The sequence below is a fragment of the Colletotrichum karsti genome (assembly GCF_011947395.1).
Source record: "Colletotrichum karsti strain CkLH20 chromosome Unknown Scaffold44, whole genome shotgun sequence".
NCBI classification, from domain to species: Eukaryota; Fungi; Ascomycota; class Sordariomycetes; order Glomerellales; family Glomerellaceae; genus Colletotrichum; species Colletotrichum karsti.
The window spans coordinates 335,456-351,872 of NW_024065944.1; the positions used below are offsets into that span (position 1 = coordinate 335,456).

At 55.2% G+C, this 16,417-nt stretch overlaps 4 protein-coding genes across 4 annotated transcripts; 2 read left to right on the plus strand and 2 right to left on the minus strand.

Moving 5' to 3' along the window:
* Positions 1–398: 398 nt before the first annotated feature.
* On the minus strand, positions 399–2,306 carry CkaCkLH20_10980 (uncharacterized protein; the record flags this gene model as incomplete). Its single annotated transcript, XM_038893694.1, has 4 exons — positions 399–1,132; positions 1,189–1,442; positions 1,507–1,990; positions 2,042–2,306. 4 exons carry the CDS (start codon positions 2,304–2,306, stop codon positions 399–401), a joined length of 1,737 nt encoding a protein of 578 aa, XP_038741030.1.
* Positions 2,307–3,648: 1,342 nt separating this feature from the next.
* On the minus strand, positions 3,649–5,531 carry CkaCkLH20_10981 (uncharacterized protein; the record flags this gene model as incomplete). The annotated part of the gene is made up of 5 exons (XM_038893695.1): positions 3,649–3,944; positions 4,013–4,260; positions 4,314–4,372; positions 4,422–4,825; positions 4,883–5,531. 5 exons carry the CDS (start codon positions 5,529–5,531, stop codon positions 3,649–3,651), a joined length of 1,656 nt encoding a protein of 551 aa, XP_038741031.1.
* Positions 5,532–5,744: 213 nt separating this feature from the next.
* Positions 5,745–14,066, plus strand: CkaCkLH20_10982 (uncharacterized protein; the record flags this gene model as incomplete). The annotated part of the gene is made up of 13 exons (XM_038893696.1): positions 5,745–5,853; positions 6,030–6,755; positions 6,813–7,468; positions 7,516–7,793; positions 7,845–8,249; positions 8,300–8,464; positions 8,522–8,618; positions 8,669–9,145; positions 9,196–9,423; positions 9,493–10,737; positions 10,785–11,256; positions 11,306–11,789; positions 11,837–14,066. The coding sequence occupies 13 exons, from the start codon at positions 5,745–5,747 to the stop codon at positions 14,064–14,066; spliced, it is 7,572 nt and encodes a 2,523-aa protein (XP_038741032.1).
* An 896-nt stretch (positions 14,067–14,962) lies between these two features.
* Positions 14,963–16,206, plus strand: CkaCkLH20_10983 (uncharacterized protein; the record flags this gene model as incomplete). The annotated part of the gene is made up of 4 exons (XM_038893697.1): positions 14,963–15,132; positions 15,248–15,346; positions 15,429–15,576; positions 15,628–16,206. 4 exons carry the CDS (start codon positions 14,963–14,965, stop codon positions 16,204–16,206), a joined length of 996 nt encoding a protein of 331 aa, XP_038741033.1.
* Between the last annotated feature and the right edge of the window lie 211 nt (positions 16,207–16,417).

Genomic DNA, 16,417 nt, shown 5'->3' on the forward strand with positions numbered 1-16,417 from the left:
TGAGACCTTTTGAAGATGATGTTCTAGCGAATGGCTGTCCATTTTGAGAGGAGCCGTGATATACAGGCTCACCTGTCGCCATCTCACTATCTCGTACAGGCCCGGATCTGAAGTGACGTTCCCTATCTGTTCGGTCTGGTATGTCTGCTCTTGTGATAGTTAGCAAGCTGACCCTGCTCAGAGAGTCGAATACTTAGACTGCGTCACTGTGACTTCCGTCAAAAACAACTTTAACAGTACTTATAAGTTGCTTACACTTCGTTATGGCTCATTTTTACAGCAGATGCTGAAGGTAAGCGGGGTATCTTAAGCTCTATTCAAATCTCAGCCGTGACCACATTCTATTACATGCGACGGCAACACGTATTCTCTAACAAACGAAATCAGTCCCAGCACCTCTACTCCTCACAAGCGCCCCTGCAGTACTCAGCACCAGCGGGAGGTGGACACCTCGCGCCGTCAGGCACAACCCCGCTCGCGCCGCCCGAGACGCCCTCCCCGTTGAAGTAACACCTCCCAATGTCCTTCTCGCACGGGTTCCCCGGCCCGGGGCAGCAGTACCCGTACGCGTTGATGTCGAAGTTGTAACAGGCCACCGGCGCGACCGTCGGCGCGGCGGACGCCGTCGTCGTCGGCTCAGGCTGCACTGTCATCGTCTCCAGGATGGACGTGGTGGTCGAGACGGCGGCGGTCGCCGGGACGGACGCGGTGGTCGTCGCGCCCTCCCAGTCCACCAGGGGCACCTTGGCCAGCAGGTCGAGGAAGGCCGTCTGGTTCATGCCGGACCAGTCCTCGCAGGCCTTGTCGACCTTGGGGCCGTAGGCCTTGGGCGCGCAGCTGGAGCTCGTCGGCGGCGACGAGCTGGTCGAGCTCGGGGCCTGCGTCTCGCGCGGCGTATTGGAAGGGGTGTTGTTGTTGTTGTCGCCGGAGGGCTGGTTGGTGTCGTTTGACGGATCGCTGACGGTCTGGCCTTCCGGGACGGGGACGATGACGCCGCCGAAGTTGGCGAGGCCGCCGCCGGGACCGCCGAAGGCGACGGCGCCGGCGGGGATGACGACGGCCACGGCGCCGGAGACCTCGATTACTTCTGCGCTGGAGGAGGGTCTGGCGGAGGAGACTCTCGAAGCGGGGGCTGCTTGTCTGGTTAGTAAAGATCGAATCAGCCCTGTGAGAAATGGATGTACTTACGCTGCGAGGTGGTGCTGGGCCGCGCGGGCGGGATGGGCGTGCGAGAGGCGGAGGCCGATGATGAGGGGGGCACCGAGGAGGTCGAGTTGGAGAAGCCGATCTGGCGCCTCACCTTGGCCAGAGTGGAGGGGCGGGCGGGCGCCGGGCAGGCGTTGGGTTGCTCGTCCTCGATGGGGAAAGTAGCGACGTCGAGCGCGAAGAGGGCGAAGTTCTGGGCGTTCTTGGCTTTCTGTGCGGCAGACAGACGGGAGCAGCTGGATTATTCGTGTTAATCAAAAAAGCCCTCAGTTCATGGTGTTGGCAATAAGCAAGGCTCACCAGTTAGCAGAGTAGCAATCTTCCGAACGGTCATCGAGGAAGCCGTAGAACGGGTTATCCAAATCATCGGCGCGCTCGCCGTCGCCGGTGGCGATGAGCATGTGCTGGACCTCGTGCACGAGGGAGAACCCGCGCGACATGCTCCCGACGGCGCTCTCGGCGCGCCAGTGGTCGATCATCTGCTTGTTGGACGCGCGCGTGGCGTCGAAGAAGGTCTCGCAGAGGAGCAGCATGGTGGCGCCGAAGACGGCGGGCGCGGACTCGGTGGCGCTGTTGACGCCGGCGACCATGGCGCCGTCGGCGCAGGGGCCCGTGGTGCCGGAGCAGCCGTAGACGAGGCTCTTGTCGGTGACGGTGTTGGGCGGGAAGAAGGGCTCCGGCTTGAAGCGGAAGGCCGTCTCGACGGTCGGGGGCTTGAGGGAGTCGAGGACGGGTTGGAAGTGGCGGTCCCGGAGGGTTGCTACCGTGGCGCCGCCGCCGGAATCTGGGGGATGGACTTCAGTATGGGTGGATGGTGAGTTACGGGGTGTCATACCGGATCCGAACCAGCTGTAGTACGCCGGCGATTGAAGCACGTTGGGGTGTTTCAGCGCGGTGAGAGCCTCGTTGGCGAACTCGTGGGCGTCGGTGACGGCTTGCTCGATGGCGGTGATCTGGTCAGGGGTGCACGACCACGTTCCCTTGATGATGACGGCCTCTCCATCGAAGGGGGCCCGCTTGAGGATGGGTTCGTCCGATGCGGCGATTGGCGAGATGGCCAGCAGGGAGCCGGCCAGGAACGAGCGTAACGTGAATGACATGTCGTAGTGAGGGTGCACCAAAGAATGAACGACTGTGGGAATGAATGAGTGATGAGATGAGCCTGGCGTAGGCGTCGAGGGCTATCATCTCAAGCCGGGAAGACATGATGAATACTTATCTTGAGATATCTCATTGAGATTCATGTTGTCTTCCATATTTGGTTTTCTTGGGATAACTCTATTAGACGACATGTTTGTTCTAGAGATGGCGGAAAATCTACCCGAAACACATCGGTCGGTGGATGGTGCTGTCAGAAAAGTCATGATCCTGGGCGTGCCGAGCGAGGTTGATGCGAACCCGGCACCACAAATAGCACTGGGCGAGGTTCAGCCGGGTCCAGTAGGGCTGTGTGTAGATCAGGGTCACGCCTGGAGGCAGAATGCGGTTTAGATGCCTAGCCCTGTGGAAGCTGCCAAGCGGCATGTCGTGATTGACTTGCATCTCCAGCTTTAAGTCGCGGACCTTGGCGGCAATTGATAGAGGGTACATGAGGTTGCACGTGGCATGAAGACTTACAAATAGTTCGTTGTCGAGGCAGGTGATCTTAAACTTAGCCCTTCTCCGCAGCTAGACGGGGTAATCTGCTGTAGGGCGTTCATGCAGGGCAAGATAACGAAGTCAGTCATACTTTGACTGGCAGCTGTCATCCATTCCAGTTTAAAGTCAGGAAGCCAACTTTAGCTTATCTTGTGGGACTCGTGTGTCAGGGACAGTCTATGCGAGACTCACCCCAAATAGAGGTGCACAGCGAGCTGTTAGCCGACCTTTTCTGGTCCAACACGGCCATGTAGGGCGCATTCCTAAGTCCGCCTGGGTTTACTGTAGATAGAAAATGGGGGGAGGGGGCGCAGCGTTTGTCTGAACTCTAAAGACTCGCTAGCGGGTAAGGCAAACCCATGAGCTAGGATGGTCGAGATCAGACTGAAACGGCCGTGTTAGCTTGGGATGGCTACGTCATTTGATCCAAGCGGATTTATGTGAAAGGGCTGTTGTCATCGGAGCACACTGCCCTCAAGTGTTGAGCGTTTTTCTGCGTTGGAATCGTCGGCTGTCGCCTTATGGTGATGCATGAAGTGGCAGGAGAAACCCAAGAGCTCGAGTGGTTCGTCCCATGCCTGGTTACCGGCGTAGGGAATCCGTGTTCTTTGCCAGGCAACAATGACAACTTCGCGCATCTCGATCGGCTTAAGAAGTACACCGGCAGAACGAAAGTGGCCTAAATCCCTCGCGAAAGCTGCAGCCAAACCACACGGCAACTGCGGTTCGCCATGGAAAAAGTAAACCACCATCACCAAGATCCCGGGCCAAGGCTAACAGTAGCACACACACCCCCACCATCCTTTAGTCGTCCTTCTTCCCAACCGTGCCGCCCTTCCTGAGACCCCAAAACGCAATGACGACGACGGCGACCGTCGCGGCGAAGATGGTCCAGAAAGCGGCGCGGTAACCCGCCATGCGCGCCTCCCTGGGCTCGTCGGCGCCCGAGTGCTCCGTCACGGAGGACGCGATGGCCGCCGTCACGGCCAGGCCCACCGCGTTGCCGATCTGGCCGACCTCGGCGAAGACGCCGCCGGCGAGGGACTGGAGGTCTGCCGGGAAGGCGTCGGAAATGATGAGGTTCGAGACGGTGAAGAGGGCTGCGCGTTTATTGTTAGGTTCTTTGCTTTATTCTCAGGAAACACGATAGAGAAAGGGAAGTCGTTACCGTCTGCGCTCACTGGCGATAGGGCTAGAGCCCAGAACGGGGCGTACCAGTAGTAACCGCTGATGTCGACCGTCGCCATGACGAGGGGCGCGGCGATGGTGATGAGAGCCGAGACGCCGGCTAGAGTTTGGACTTTGACTCGGGAAACGAGCCAGGCGCATGCTACGTTCACTGCGGTGCCCATGACGATGTGAGGCAGGAACCGGAGGGAGCTCTGCAAGGCGGACACGTGCTGAACCTCTTGGAAACTGCGGCTGTCCGTAAGCGTTGCCGGGGTTTCCAGGGATGATTATATACTTACAACAACATGATGAAGTACTGAATCGAGTTGAGGGCGGCCCAGCTGAGAAAGATGGACACCTAATCACATGAACAAACAAAAACATGTATCGAGATACAGAAGACTTACACAGATCGAAGTAAAGGAAGCGTTCCGCCAGAGACGGTTAGGTATCAGCGCAGGGCGGTTCCTCTTGACTTGAAATTCCATCCAAATCGGAAAGGAGGCCAGCAGGACCACTGCGACGATCAGAAGAGCAATGTTGGACGCATCGCCTAACTTGGTGTAGGAAGACGTCGTCATGGCCAACACGTACAACAGCAGCCCGAGCGCGACGCTGACGATGATGGCTCCAATCCAGTCGATGTCTTCAGACAAGCGGCGATTCCATTTCTTCTCCGAAGTCTGATGGACGGATGGGAGAGACCAGATCGCTGCTGTCGACAGACAAAGATTGATCATGGCCATGAGGTAGTAACCCCAGCGCCAGCCAATCGTGTCTACGAAGATGCCACCCATTACAAGCCCAAGAGCTGCAAGACTGGGTTAGCAATTATCTCCAAAGACGGGTATCGGAAATCATGTCATACCATAGCCTAGCGGAAAGCCAATGCCGTTCATCGAGAAGGCAACGTTGCGCCAGTTGCCCTTGGGAAAGGTTCTGGTGATGAAGCTCATGGCCGTCGGGAGACACATGGATATCGAGATACCCAGGACCGTGCGAAAGAGAATGAGCTGAATACCGGTCTTGGCGAGGCCGACGGCCACCGTGAACACGGCGAAGAGAAAGCTGCCCGTCAACCACATGGGCTTCGCACCCACGACGTCGGCGACGGCACCGAATATGAGCAGGAGACATCCTGCTGCGAGGGAGTACACGGCGGCAGGCCAGAGGGAGAGACCGTCGGAGAGCCCGACGTCCGAGGCGATTCGCGGGAGGCCGGCAATGAGGAGGCCGGAGCCCATGGTGTTGAGGAAGTTGACGCCAGCGAGGGTGATGATGACTGTGACGCCTTTTGCTCTGGAGACATTTCGGGATGGTGAGTCGGTTGGGTTCTCGGTGTCTGTTGGCGGGATTGATTGGCTCGCAGTGCCAGTGGCGGCGTCTTGGTTGACAGAGTCTGGATGCTGGCCGTTGTTGCTCTTTGATGACTTCAGTGAGTGCATTTCGACGTCTGGTGTCGGTTGGCCAGCGCCCTGGACCAACAATGCCTCTGGCATTTCCTCTTTCACACCCATTGTGCTGTGTCCTGTGAAGTGGCTACTGAAATAGATTGTTTGAGATGTTTGACATAATATCAAGAAATTGGCCTCTAATCATTCGAAATTTAAGGCAAAATACGCAGGACTGAAGCCTTTGAAGACAACTTTGACACCATTGCGCTTGCAAGTGGAGGGCGTGCTGCATAGTCGTAAGAATCAGGCAATTGACTGCAACTTTGCAGGGGAGAAATGCAGGATTACCAATCAACCGAAATTGGTATCAATCTTCAACGAGGAGAACGACCAGAAGTCCCTGCAGAACTCGCCGCTGTGAAAGCTGACGCCATTGAATTCTCAGGTGAGGGTGAGAATGGACGGTCAACCTGAGGCGTACCGGGAACTCCACCAAGCTGCAATTGGAGATGTTTCCAACCTGGGAAAACCGAGAAGCTCGGACCATTGAGCGATTAGATAAGATAACTGGACGTCTTCCCATCATCACGTGACCCCGCGTACAGTGCCACCGCGCTTCAGGCAGCTTTGTCCCCGCCAGCGCGACGAGCGCGAACAGTGTTGCAAGCCCCTCCGACGCAAACCGTCCTCGTCCTGCGCAGACCTGCGCCCCCGCAACCTCCCTCGAGCCATATCGACCCTACGATGCATACGAGATCATGGCGGCAGACCAGCTCTACGGCAAGCCGGCTGGCGCTGCCGCGAATGTGCCGCCTCCATCCACGCTAGCCGCCCAGCTCGTCGAAAATATTTCCGCCTCGACCAGGTCTTCACGATCCGACGAGAACGCGGAGCTGAAGCGGCTCATGGCTGTGATAGAGAGGATCAAGAACAACCCCGAGCTGCTGAAGACACCCGAAGAACGAACGGAGCACAACCACATGCTCATCTACGTGTACGCACGCGTCGTCCTCGAAGGTATCAAGCTCGATGACGTCTTTGCCGACAAGGACCGATTGCGGAACGAGGCGCTCAAGGCGATCAATTTCATGAAAGTCACGATCGAGGAGACGCCGAACGTCTTGAACTATACTACGGATGGGAAGCAATTCGTGTTTCGCGGGGAGGAGCCGCTTTGGCTCTGGGTCTTCCCCAAGGTACTGAGATTGCTTGGCCACGCTCGGTGTCTCGACCTCACGACGGCAATCGAGGGCTTCTTCCGGTTTCTGATACTCGTGGCCATTCGTGCGGGGTCAATGTGGTCTTTGCTGTCTTCCATGATCATGTATCTTCGGGAGACGAGTAATAGTGAGTTGCACTCAGTGACCGTCGTGCACCAACCCTGACTAACACGGATGCTCCCAGGCTTGCTGTCTCGCCTCCAAGATCTAGTACCGACTGTCGTTGGCAAAGATGTTCTCATAGACATGACCCTACCTACCGCCGGTACGCTCGAGTTGCTACTTGGAAAGCCTGGCACTCTGTTCGTACAACAAACTACATACTCTCTCCCGCACGTGTCGCAAGGCATGCGTCAGGCAGCGGCTTTAATATCAACACTCGCGCATCCATCCGTTGCCCAAAACTCAAATATTTTGTCTCGATCGTCGTTTGTCGAGCTGAGGCCTTGGCTGCTTGACTCGTTGCTTTCTCTCCGTGCTGTGCAGAACACATGGCAAGCCGTCGTGCCAACCGCAAGAGCTGACTTGCTCAACATCGCCCTCAACCTCCTCCCAGAAAAGCCGCCGACAGGAAAGAAGGCCATGCTCGCACAGAAGGCTTATACTTCACTAGCTTTGCTTTGCGCCGAGCTCGCAGCACGTCCAGATGAGATTGCAGGTTCGGATGAACCAAGTCAATTCGCCAGGAGAACCCTCTCCGTAGCCCTCTTACGCATTGCACGAGCATCGCTAGTAGACCGCGAGATTGGCAGACTGGCGGCACCCAAAATTGTTTTGCCTTTGGAGCTTCTTTGTATGGAAATTCCCGCTCTCGGAGAACTCGATGGCAATGATTTTCTAGTAGGTTGACTGCCTTGTTATCGTCGACTCCAGGCTCACATCTATAGCGCTCTCTTCGCGTCCTGAAGCAAGCTTCGTCACCAGTTGCCCCTAGAAGTCTCGAACCCGGAACCCAGCCGGCTCAGTTCATCGATCCCGAACTTAGACTCCTAGTTGAGCGTCTTGGAATTGCCGAGAGCTCTGTTAAGGAAACGGAGGAAGCTGAACCTTCCATCAAGCGCAGAAAAGTCTCAACAGAGGCCAGTGGAATCTCCGAATTGACAGCGCGTATCAACGAAGTCCTCGGCGCGGCTGACGGTATAGGCGGTCTTGAGCACAACTTTCTGTAAGTTAGCGTGCTCTTCAAAACATAACCTCGGAAGCTGATGGCCCTTAGAAATGCTTATCCGCAGATCGACGAAGAGCGCCAATGCCTCGCCATTGACTTGATATCACGCACTTGTTGCGCCGCTGACATGACCCTGTCAAAGGACGAGCTTCCCACAAGCAAAGACGGCAGGTTACCGTGTATGTCCTGCGATCGGAAACTCGAAGGGCCCATGAGGCCGGAGGTGATCGATATACAGACAAAACAGGAGGCGCAGTCGACTTTCGCAAAACTCATCAACCTCACCTCCTTCAAAGAATCCAAACGACCAAGAGTGGTTGCGATGATCGCCATGAGACGACTCATCAACCACACCGATGATCTCGAGCTTTTCGACCTGGAAACCTCACCTCTCGGACAGTGGTGTCTTCAGAGCCTGCACAGCTCTATAAGAGAGCTGCGCATTGCTGCAGGGTATTACCGTCGAGCATCTTATTGTCGTGCATTGCTGACCTCGTTCGTAGGAGGGCATTGGCTCTATTCCTGAAGGCCTCAGCGTCACCAACCATAGACGTCGCTGTCGTATACCGTAATCGAAAGAATGCACTCAGTCTTTTGAAAGCTTCTTCTGAAAAGGAAACAGTCCTCTTCCATGAGACTGGGGTCTTGGCGTGGAGCCAGCTTGGACGGTAGGAAACAACATGACCCGGAACCGCCATGTGGACGAGGTGCTAATATCATGCTAGGGCTGTGGATGGAGATGAACTGAACCTCATCTTACACAAGTTGCTGGAATATCTTGGCAGCAGCAACAGCCTCATTTCATCATGCGCATCCATTGAGGTAACTTAAGCCGCAAGAGTCATTAACGAAGGTGGCTGACACCAGACTAGATTATGAACTTGGCCGCAGCTCGTAACGTGACACCACGTGGATTGTTCGAGCCTTTCTGGAGAAATCTGGCGTACTTTGCGATCAAAGACATGGTGTCTCGACCACAAATCAGTCGATCGATTGCTGAAGTCTTACAAATGTCCGTCAACGAGTTCCTTCTGCTTGTCCAGAGCCATGCGATCCCTTGGCTCGTGTTGATGAAGAAGAAGGAAGTCATACAAAAGATTGCCGAAGCCCGAGGCGAAACCGACGTCTGGGTCCCCATTCTGGACGGTGCCAATGCTGGCGCCACTATCGCATTGCTCCTCGTTCAGGATGTGCCGAATATTGAGGAGTTTGTCATGTCAAGGCTCGTCGAGGCGTCGGCACACATAGAGTCTTGGAGCCTAGTTGAGCTTATGCAGGGCGAAGCCGTCATGATTGTCCTCGAACTCCTGAAGCTTGCAGGCGAGGCAGACGAAGCTCGCAAACCCCGAGTAAGTTGCAGATTCTTGTTTGCGTAGTATCAATGCTGACCTGCAACCAGATTATCGAGGCCCTTACAACAATGAGCACCATGATTATGGTCGCAACAAAGGAACCAAGACCGAAAAAAGGCAACATCATCGGTCGATTTTTGCAGTCATATATCCTCGGCCTGATGGCTCGGCTTGCGGATGTCATTAACGACATGCCCTTCTTGTGTCCACCGCCAGAGGAGCAAAATCGTTGCATACGCGCCATGGAGGAGATGATACGACTTTGCAAGGCATATGTGCGAATTGCGCGGCCACAGGCGAGTTCACCTGAATGTGGTATTACTTCCCTATGCTGACTTTCCCAGATTGCTGCTTGCCTCCTGTCAGCACTTGCTCAAGACGAGCTCAGAGAAGCGGCTTTCTCCTGTTGGATTGCTCTACTGACTTATCTCGAGGCAGAGGATGTAGAAGTCCTGCTTGAAACGACCTTCTTTGTCATCAATCACTACTGGCCCTTGATTGAAGACAAAACAAGGGCCAGAGCCAGAGATATGATGTTGAATCTTCTCAAGAATTTCAACCTGGTCCTCGTGGACAACATTTGGAAACTCCCATCCCTGGGCCACATCTCTGAGCTCGCAGATATCGAGAGTCAGCTCCAAGAGCTGCGGCAACAGCAGCCCATTGCTACCAGAACAGCCATTGCCATCTTTGCTGAGCGCGTTTCCCATGAGAACTCGGGCGTTGTGCTCCAAGCCTTGACAGAGCTGGTGGGATTCCTCAAACAAAACGGAGGTTATCTCCAGACTTCAGCCATCGGTCAGCAACCGGATTCCGTGGTTTCGACATTATTGCGAGCTTTACTCGACTGCGCATCAAAGTACAGTGCTCTGCAGCTTGAAATCGCTAGTCTCTGCACACAATGCATTGGTCTCGTGGGATGCCTCGACTCTAACAGAGTGGAGGCAGTCCGAGAGCAGAAGTCCATGGTGCTTTTGAATAACTTCGAGAATGCAGAAGAGACGACCGACTTTGTGCTATTCATTCTCGAACAAATCCTCGTCAAAGCATTTCTGTCCACAACAGACACGAAACTGCAAGGCTTCCTCTCCTATGCTATGCAAGAACTCCTGGATAGGGTGGACATCAGGGCGGCGTGTGCCATGCAGAAGACTGGCGTGCGAGATGGCGCGGCAATCTACAGGAAATGGCTGGCTCTGCCGGAGAACATGCGAGAGATCCTGACGCCGTTCTTGACATCCAAATACCTTTTGACGCCCATCAACATAGCGCCGGCTGAATATCCCATCTTCCGACCAGGCAAGCCATACGGCAACTGGATGCGCTCGTTCAGTATGGATCTCCTGCGCAGAGGACAGAACGGGCACGCCGACCTCATATATGAGCCTCTAGGGCGCACTATTCGAGTGAAGGATCTGACTGTGGCGGAATTCCTCTTTCCGTACTTGTTCCTCCACGTCATAATCGGCAATCGCAGTACGCGGAAGGATCGGGATAATGTGATCGGTGAGCTGGTTGGCATTCTTCAGCACCAGCCAGCCGAGGATGCTCCATATACAGAACGAGAGGATATGAAACTGTTTTGCGAGGTAAGTCCTTATCAAACAGCACTGGAAGTTGTGCTAACCGCGAGCAGGCCGTTTTCCGTGTTCTGGACTATGCCAGCAGGTGGCTACAAGAAAAGAATGCTAGGCGGAAGTCTGATAGCGACCTGCCAGCCATAGCACGAGTTGATGACTTGCTGAATGCCATCCCGGCGGTCCTTATATCGGATAGAGCAATGGACTGCAGAGAGTATCCGCGGGCGTTGTTTCACCTTGAACAACATGCCCAGCAGATGGAGGTCGAAAACGGCGACCCACAGCAAAGGACGGTGCTTCTTGAAAAGCTGCAGGACATATACACTCAGATCGACGAGCCGGATGGATTGGAGGGTATATCCGCCCACCTCCATGTGCTAGACATCAACCAGCAGATTCTCAGTCACAAGAAAGCGGGAAGATACACTGCTGCGCAAACTTGGTACGAAATCAAGCTAGCGGAAGAACCTCAAAACATTGACGTACAAGTCGATTTGCTCAACTGCTTGAAGCAATCGGGGCAACATGGTGCGTCACATATTTCCTCACCTCTGGACGTGGAAGCTGACAGATTTAGACGTACTCTTGAACTACGTGGAAGGCATGCACACCGATCCCTCAATGGAGAACAAGATCGTGCCGTACGCTGTCGAGGCGGCCTGGGCAACTCGCAGATGGGAAGCTCTGTCCAAGTACTCCGGGCGCTTCCACGGTAGCCCCCTGGAGGACTTCAACGTCAGTGTCGCACAGTTGTTCAGCTCTTTGCAGCAAGGAGGTGTTGAAGGGAGTTCGTTCCCTCAGATGTTGCAGAGTATGAGAGAAAAGATTGCCTCGGCAATGACGTACTCTGCGACTTCTTCCTTACAAGCCTGCCATGATCTGAGGCTTCGGTGCCATGTGCTCACTGACTTGGAAATAATTGCTGGGGCGCAAGTTGCGGATGACGAAGCTCGCCAGGAAGTGCTGACCATGCTTAACCGAAGACTGGAGGTTCTTGGAGCATACGTTAACGACAAGCAATACCTTCTAGGCATTCGCAGAGCTGCCATGGAGCTTTCACGGTATGTTCTCGACTTATTCTTCCAAAGTTTGCTCTAACACGTTACAGACCCAAGTTCACCGACCTCGACATCTCGTCGCTTTGGCTCTCGAGCGCACGGCTGGCGAGAAAGGCAAACTCGATGCATCAATCATTCAATGCTGTGCTGCATGCGTCCCAGCTCGGAGATGGCGCGGCAGTGATCGAGAATGCTCGGCTTCTCTGGAAGGATGGCCATACTCGGAAAGCCATCCAAGTCTTGCAAGGCGCCATCGAGGCAAACAACTTCATGACGCAGACCAACAGCACGTCTTCCATCCGGGGCCTAGACGCTCAGCAGAGACTACTGACGGCCAGAGCGCAGCTGATGCTTGCCAAGTGGTTGGATGCTGCTGGCCAGACAAACAACGTTGCTCTACGATTCAAGTATCAACAGCCCCCAAAGACGAATTCGTCTTGGGAAAAGGGGCACTACTACTTGGGACGCTACTACAAAAAGCTTGGCGAGACCGAAAAAGAACTCAAGGTAGACGAGCAGAGCGACGGGTACGTTCAAGGCGAGGTTACCAGGCTCGTCATTGAGAACTACCTTCGCTCGCTCAATTACGGCACCAAATATCTCTACCAGACCTTGCCGAGAATTTTGACGCTCTGGCTCGAGTTGGGAGCGCAAGTGGACAAGGCTCCCGAAGGAAAGGTTTCGATGTCCCGCGAGCTCCATAGGAGGCGGACGGAGCAGCTGAATCTTCTCCACGCCTTCCTCGATAAATACATCGCTCGTCTTCCAGCCTACATATTCTACACAGCACTACCGCAAATTGTTGCGAGAATTGCTCACCAGAACCAAAACGTGTTTGAGCGGCTCACACGTATCGTCGTCAAGGTCGTGGAGTCGCATCCTCGGCAGGCGTTATGGGGTTTATTCGGCATCATGACCACGAAAAAGCCCTCAGAGCGTAGAAACAGGGGCCAGCATATTCTACAGACGCTCAAGGGTATATCAAGAAAGGTCGACGGCGCCAACTACGACCTCAAGCAGTTGCTCCGCATGGGCGAGAAGCTCGCGGAGCAGCTCTTGGTGGCTTGCAACAACGGGGACTTCCAGAGCAACAGAACGACGGTGGCCAGCATCACGAGGGACCTGAACTTCAACCACAAATGTACACCCTGTCCCTTGGTGGTCCCTATCGAGTCGTGCCTCACAGCGACTCTGCCGACATTGACGGATAACGTCAAGAAACACAAGGCATTCTCTCAAGATGTCATCACCATCGACTCTTTCTTGGACGAGGTCCTCGTCCTTGGATCTCTTGCCAAGCCGAGGCGACTTACGTGCCGCGGAACCGATGGCAACAATTACATGCTCATGATCAAACCGAAGGACGACCTGCGAACGGATCAGCGTCTGATGGAGTTCAACGGAATGATCAACCGGTCGCTCAAGAGAGACCCCGAAGCCAGCAGACGCCAACTCTACATCAAGACGTACGCTGTGGTACCGTTGAATGAAGAATGCGGTATCATCGAATGGGTCGATGGTTTGAAGACGTTGCGAGAGATTCTCCTCGACCAGTACAAGGCTCGGTCGGTCCATCCTGACTACGGCCAAATAAAGCAGATGATGATCGAAGCTGTGACGGGCCCGAACAATATCAAGATCTTCACCGAGGGAGTGCTGGGAACATTCCCCCCTGTGCTGCAGTACTGGTTTGTTCAGCGTTTCCCGCATCCCTCGACATGGTTCTCGGCTCGGCTCAAATACACTCGGTCATGCGCCGTCATGTCCATGGTCGGCACCATCCTCGGATTGGGTGATCGACACGGCGAGAACGTGCTCCTCGAGCGAGACAACGGAGGAATCTTCCACGTCGACTTCAACTGTCTCTTCGATAAGGGTCTCACGTTCCAGCAGCCGGAGAAGGTACCGTTCCGGCTGACGCACAACATGGTGGCGGCCATGGGCATCTACGGATACGAGGGTCCGTTCCGCCATTGCAGCGAGTTGACGCTGGGCATCCTGCGGCAACAGGAAGAGACGCTGATGACGATTCTCGAGTCGTTCATCTACGACCCGACGCTGGACCTGCAGAAGGAGAAGAAGACGAGTCGGAGGTCGGACGGCGCGCCGCGGATGCAACCGCAGCTGGTCGTTGACAGCATCAAGCGCAAAGTCAGGGGCCTGATGGGCCCCGACCCGATTCCCCTCGGCGTCGAGGGACAGGTGGAGGAGTTGATAAAACAGGCGGTCGATCCCAGAAACCTGGCGGCCATGTACATCGGATGGTGTCCGTTCTTGTGATATCGGGGAAATGAGAATTCATGACGGGGTAGCGTTGGCTGGGACGGATGATCAGGGGATACGACGGGCATTAAATGTGGTGTTGGCGGGTTACATAGAAATGTATAACATTGGAAGTACAAGTATTGAACTGATCCCTTAATGTTGATGGCGCTTTCTCGACACTTCCATATCTTCTGACGAATAAAGCACTTATCTGATGGGTTAGTGTTTGTTTTGAAGATAAGACGGTTCGCTCCCGTTCCTCCCATTGTCCAACACGTGTTCGGGGTCAATGGAACGTTGATCTCGAATTGCTTCCAGGTTTGCTGTGCCTCGCTGGGTGCCTGGCGAGCTTTAGGCTACCGCGCCAGGGCCTTCGCGCTGAAGTCGAAGCACCGACCTGCCTAAAACTGGCGGCGGTCGAGATAACCGCTGGTGAATATAGTGGAGGAGGGGGGCCTACTTTAAACTGACGACGCCCCCGGGCTCCTCCTACCACCCGACGCATCTGCGACCGCCCGCCGAGCGCCTGCAATTCATTTCACATCCCTCCCGTCCCTCTCTCTCTCTCTCTCGTCTTTTCTTTTTCCTTGGAAATTTCGTCACCCTTTCCCCCTCCCCCTTTTTTTTCACCTCCTTCAAAACCGAAAAACACAATCGACTTCGGAAAGACAGGAATCAGCACGAAATCAAGTCAACATGTCGTCCAAATATCGTATTGGTGAGTTGTGGTTTTTGTTTTTATTTTTTCTGGTATCGATTCTTTGCAAGACGACGGACGGGCTCTCCGAGCTTCTACGGCGCCTGCGATTGCGCGCGTTCTGAGAGGCGGGACGGACGCGTCGAGCTACTTGGGAACTTACGTCATGCGCTTCGAGCTTCGAGCTTCGAGCTTCATCACAACGACCTCACGCATGCATTTCAGACTCGCTGACGATTCAATCATAGAGCTCTCCCCCAACAACCGCGCCGGATGTAACGACACCCAGTGCAAGAAGGCCGCCGCCAAATGCCTGAAGGGCTCGCTGCGCTTCGGCACCTGGACTATGATTATGGATCAGGAGTCCTGGAAGTGGAAGCACTGGTATGCGATGCAACCCACCCCCCACCCCTTTCCTTCCAGCTGGCTGTTGTCTTCCACTACATTTACTCATGAACGCCCAGTTGCGTTTACTTTGAAATTCACTGACTTCAATTAGGGGCTGCGTCTCTGGAGAACAACTCAAGCACGTCCAGGACGCTGTCCAGCGCGGCGGCGGTTACGACTTCGACGCCTTTGACGGTTATGATGAGCTTAAGTGCGTTACCTTCACCCACACACCGGCTCTCGCATTTGCGTTGAGATCGGGATGAGAGAAATTAGACTAATGCCCTACTCAGCGACCACCCTGACCTCCAGCAGAAGATTCGTGACGCCATTAAGCAAGGCCACATCGCTCCGGAGGACTTCAACGGTGACCCGTGGATGAACAAGCCCGGCCAGCGCGGCATTCGCGGCAAGAAGCCCAAGGACTGGGATGACGGCGAGGTTCGTCTTCAATCTCACAATCATGAAACCACTACTTACGCCGGCTTACAGGAAGGTGCTGAGGCTAATGGCGCTGCTCCCGCTCCCGCGGCTCCCGCCCCGGCCGCCAATGGAAAGAAGCGCGGCCGCAAATCCGCCGCCGCCGACGACGATGAAGAGGAGGAGAAGCCCAAGGCCAAGCGCACCAAGAAGGCTGCTGCCAAGGTAGAGCCGAAGGAAGAGGACGAGGAGGAGGAGGAGAAGCCCAAGCCCAAGGCCACCACCAAGCGCGGCAAAGCCGCCGCCGCTGTCAAGACCGAGGACGACGCCGAGGAGGCTCCCAAGCCCAGAGCCAAGCGCGCTGCCAAGAAGGCCGCCGTCAAGGAGGAATCCGAGGATGAGCAGGAAGAGGAGCCCGCGCCCAAGCCCAAGCGCGGCGCGGCGAAGAAGGCCGCTCCCAAGAAGGCCGCGGCGAAGATTGTCAAGTCCGAGGAGACCGAGGAGGAGCCCGAGGCCGACGAGCCTACCCCCGAAACTGAAGAGGAGGAGAAGCCCGCCCCAAAGAAGGCCGCGCCCAAGGGCCGGAAGAAGGCTGCCCCCGCCGATGCTGCTGCCGAGAAGCCCAAGCGGAGCGCTCGCGCTCGCAAGTGAGTCTAGCAGAAACTGACAACTTATGAGATGATGCTGATCTCCCCAGGTAAACGCGGTGGATTCACTAGCTGTCGATAATCGTCGATGTCTTCTTGTTGCTGTTTCGTTGGTCTATTCGAGTTCATACCCGTCGACGCGGCAACTCTACTTTCAGTCACGAAGATTGTACAATAATATCTTGCTTCTTGTTGGTTGGTTAAGGGTTTGAGAA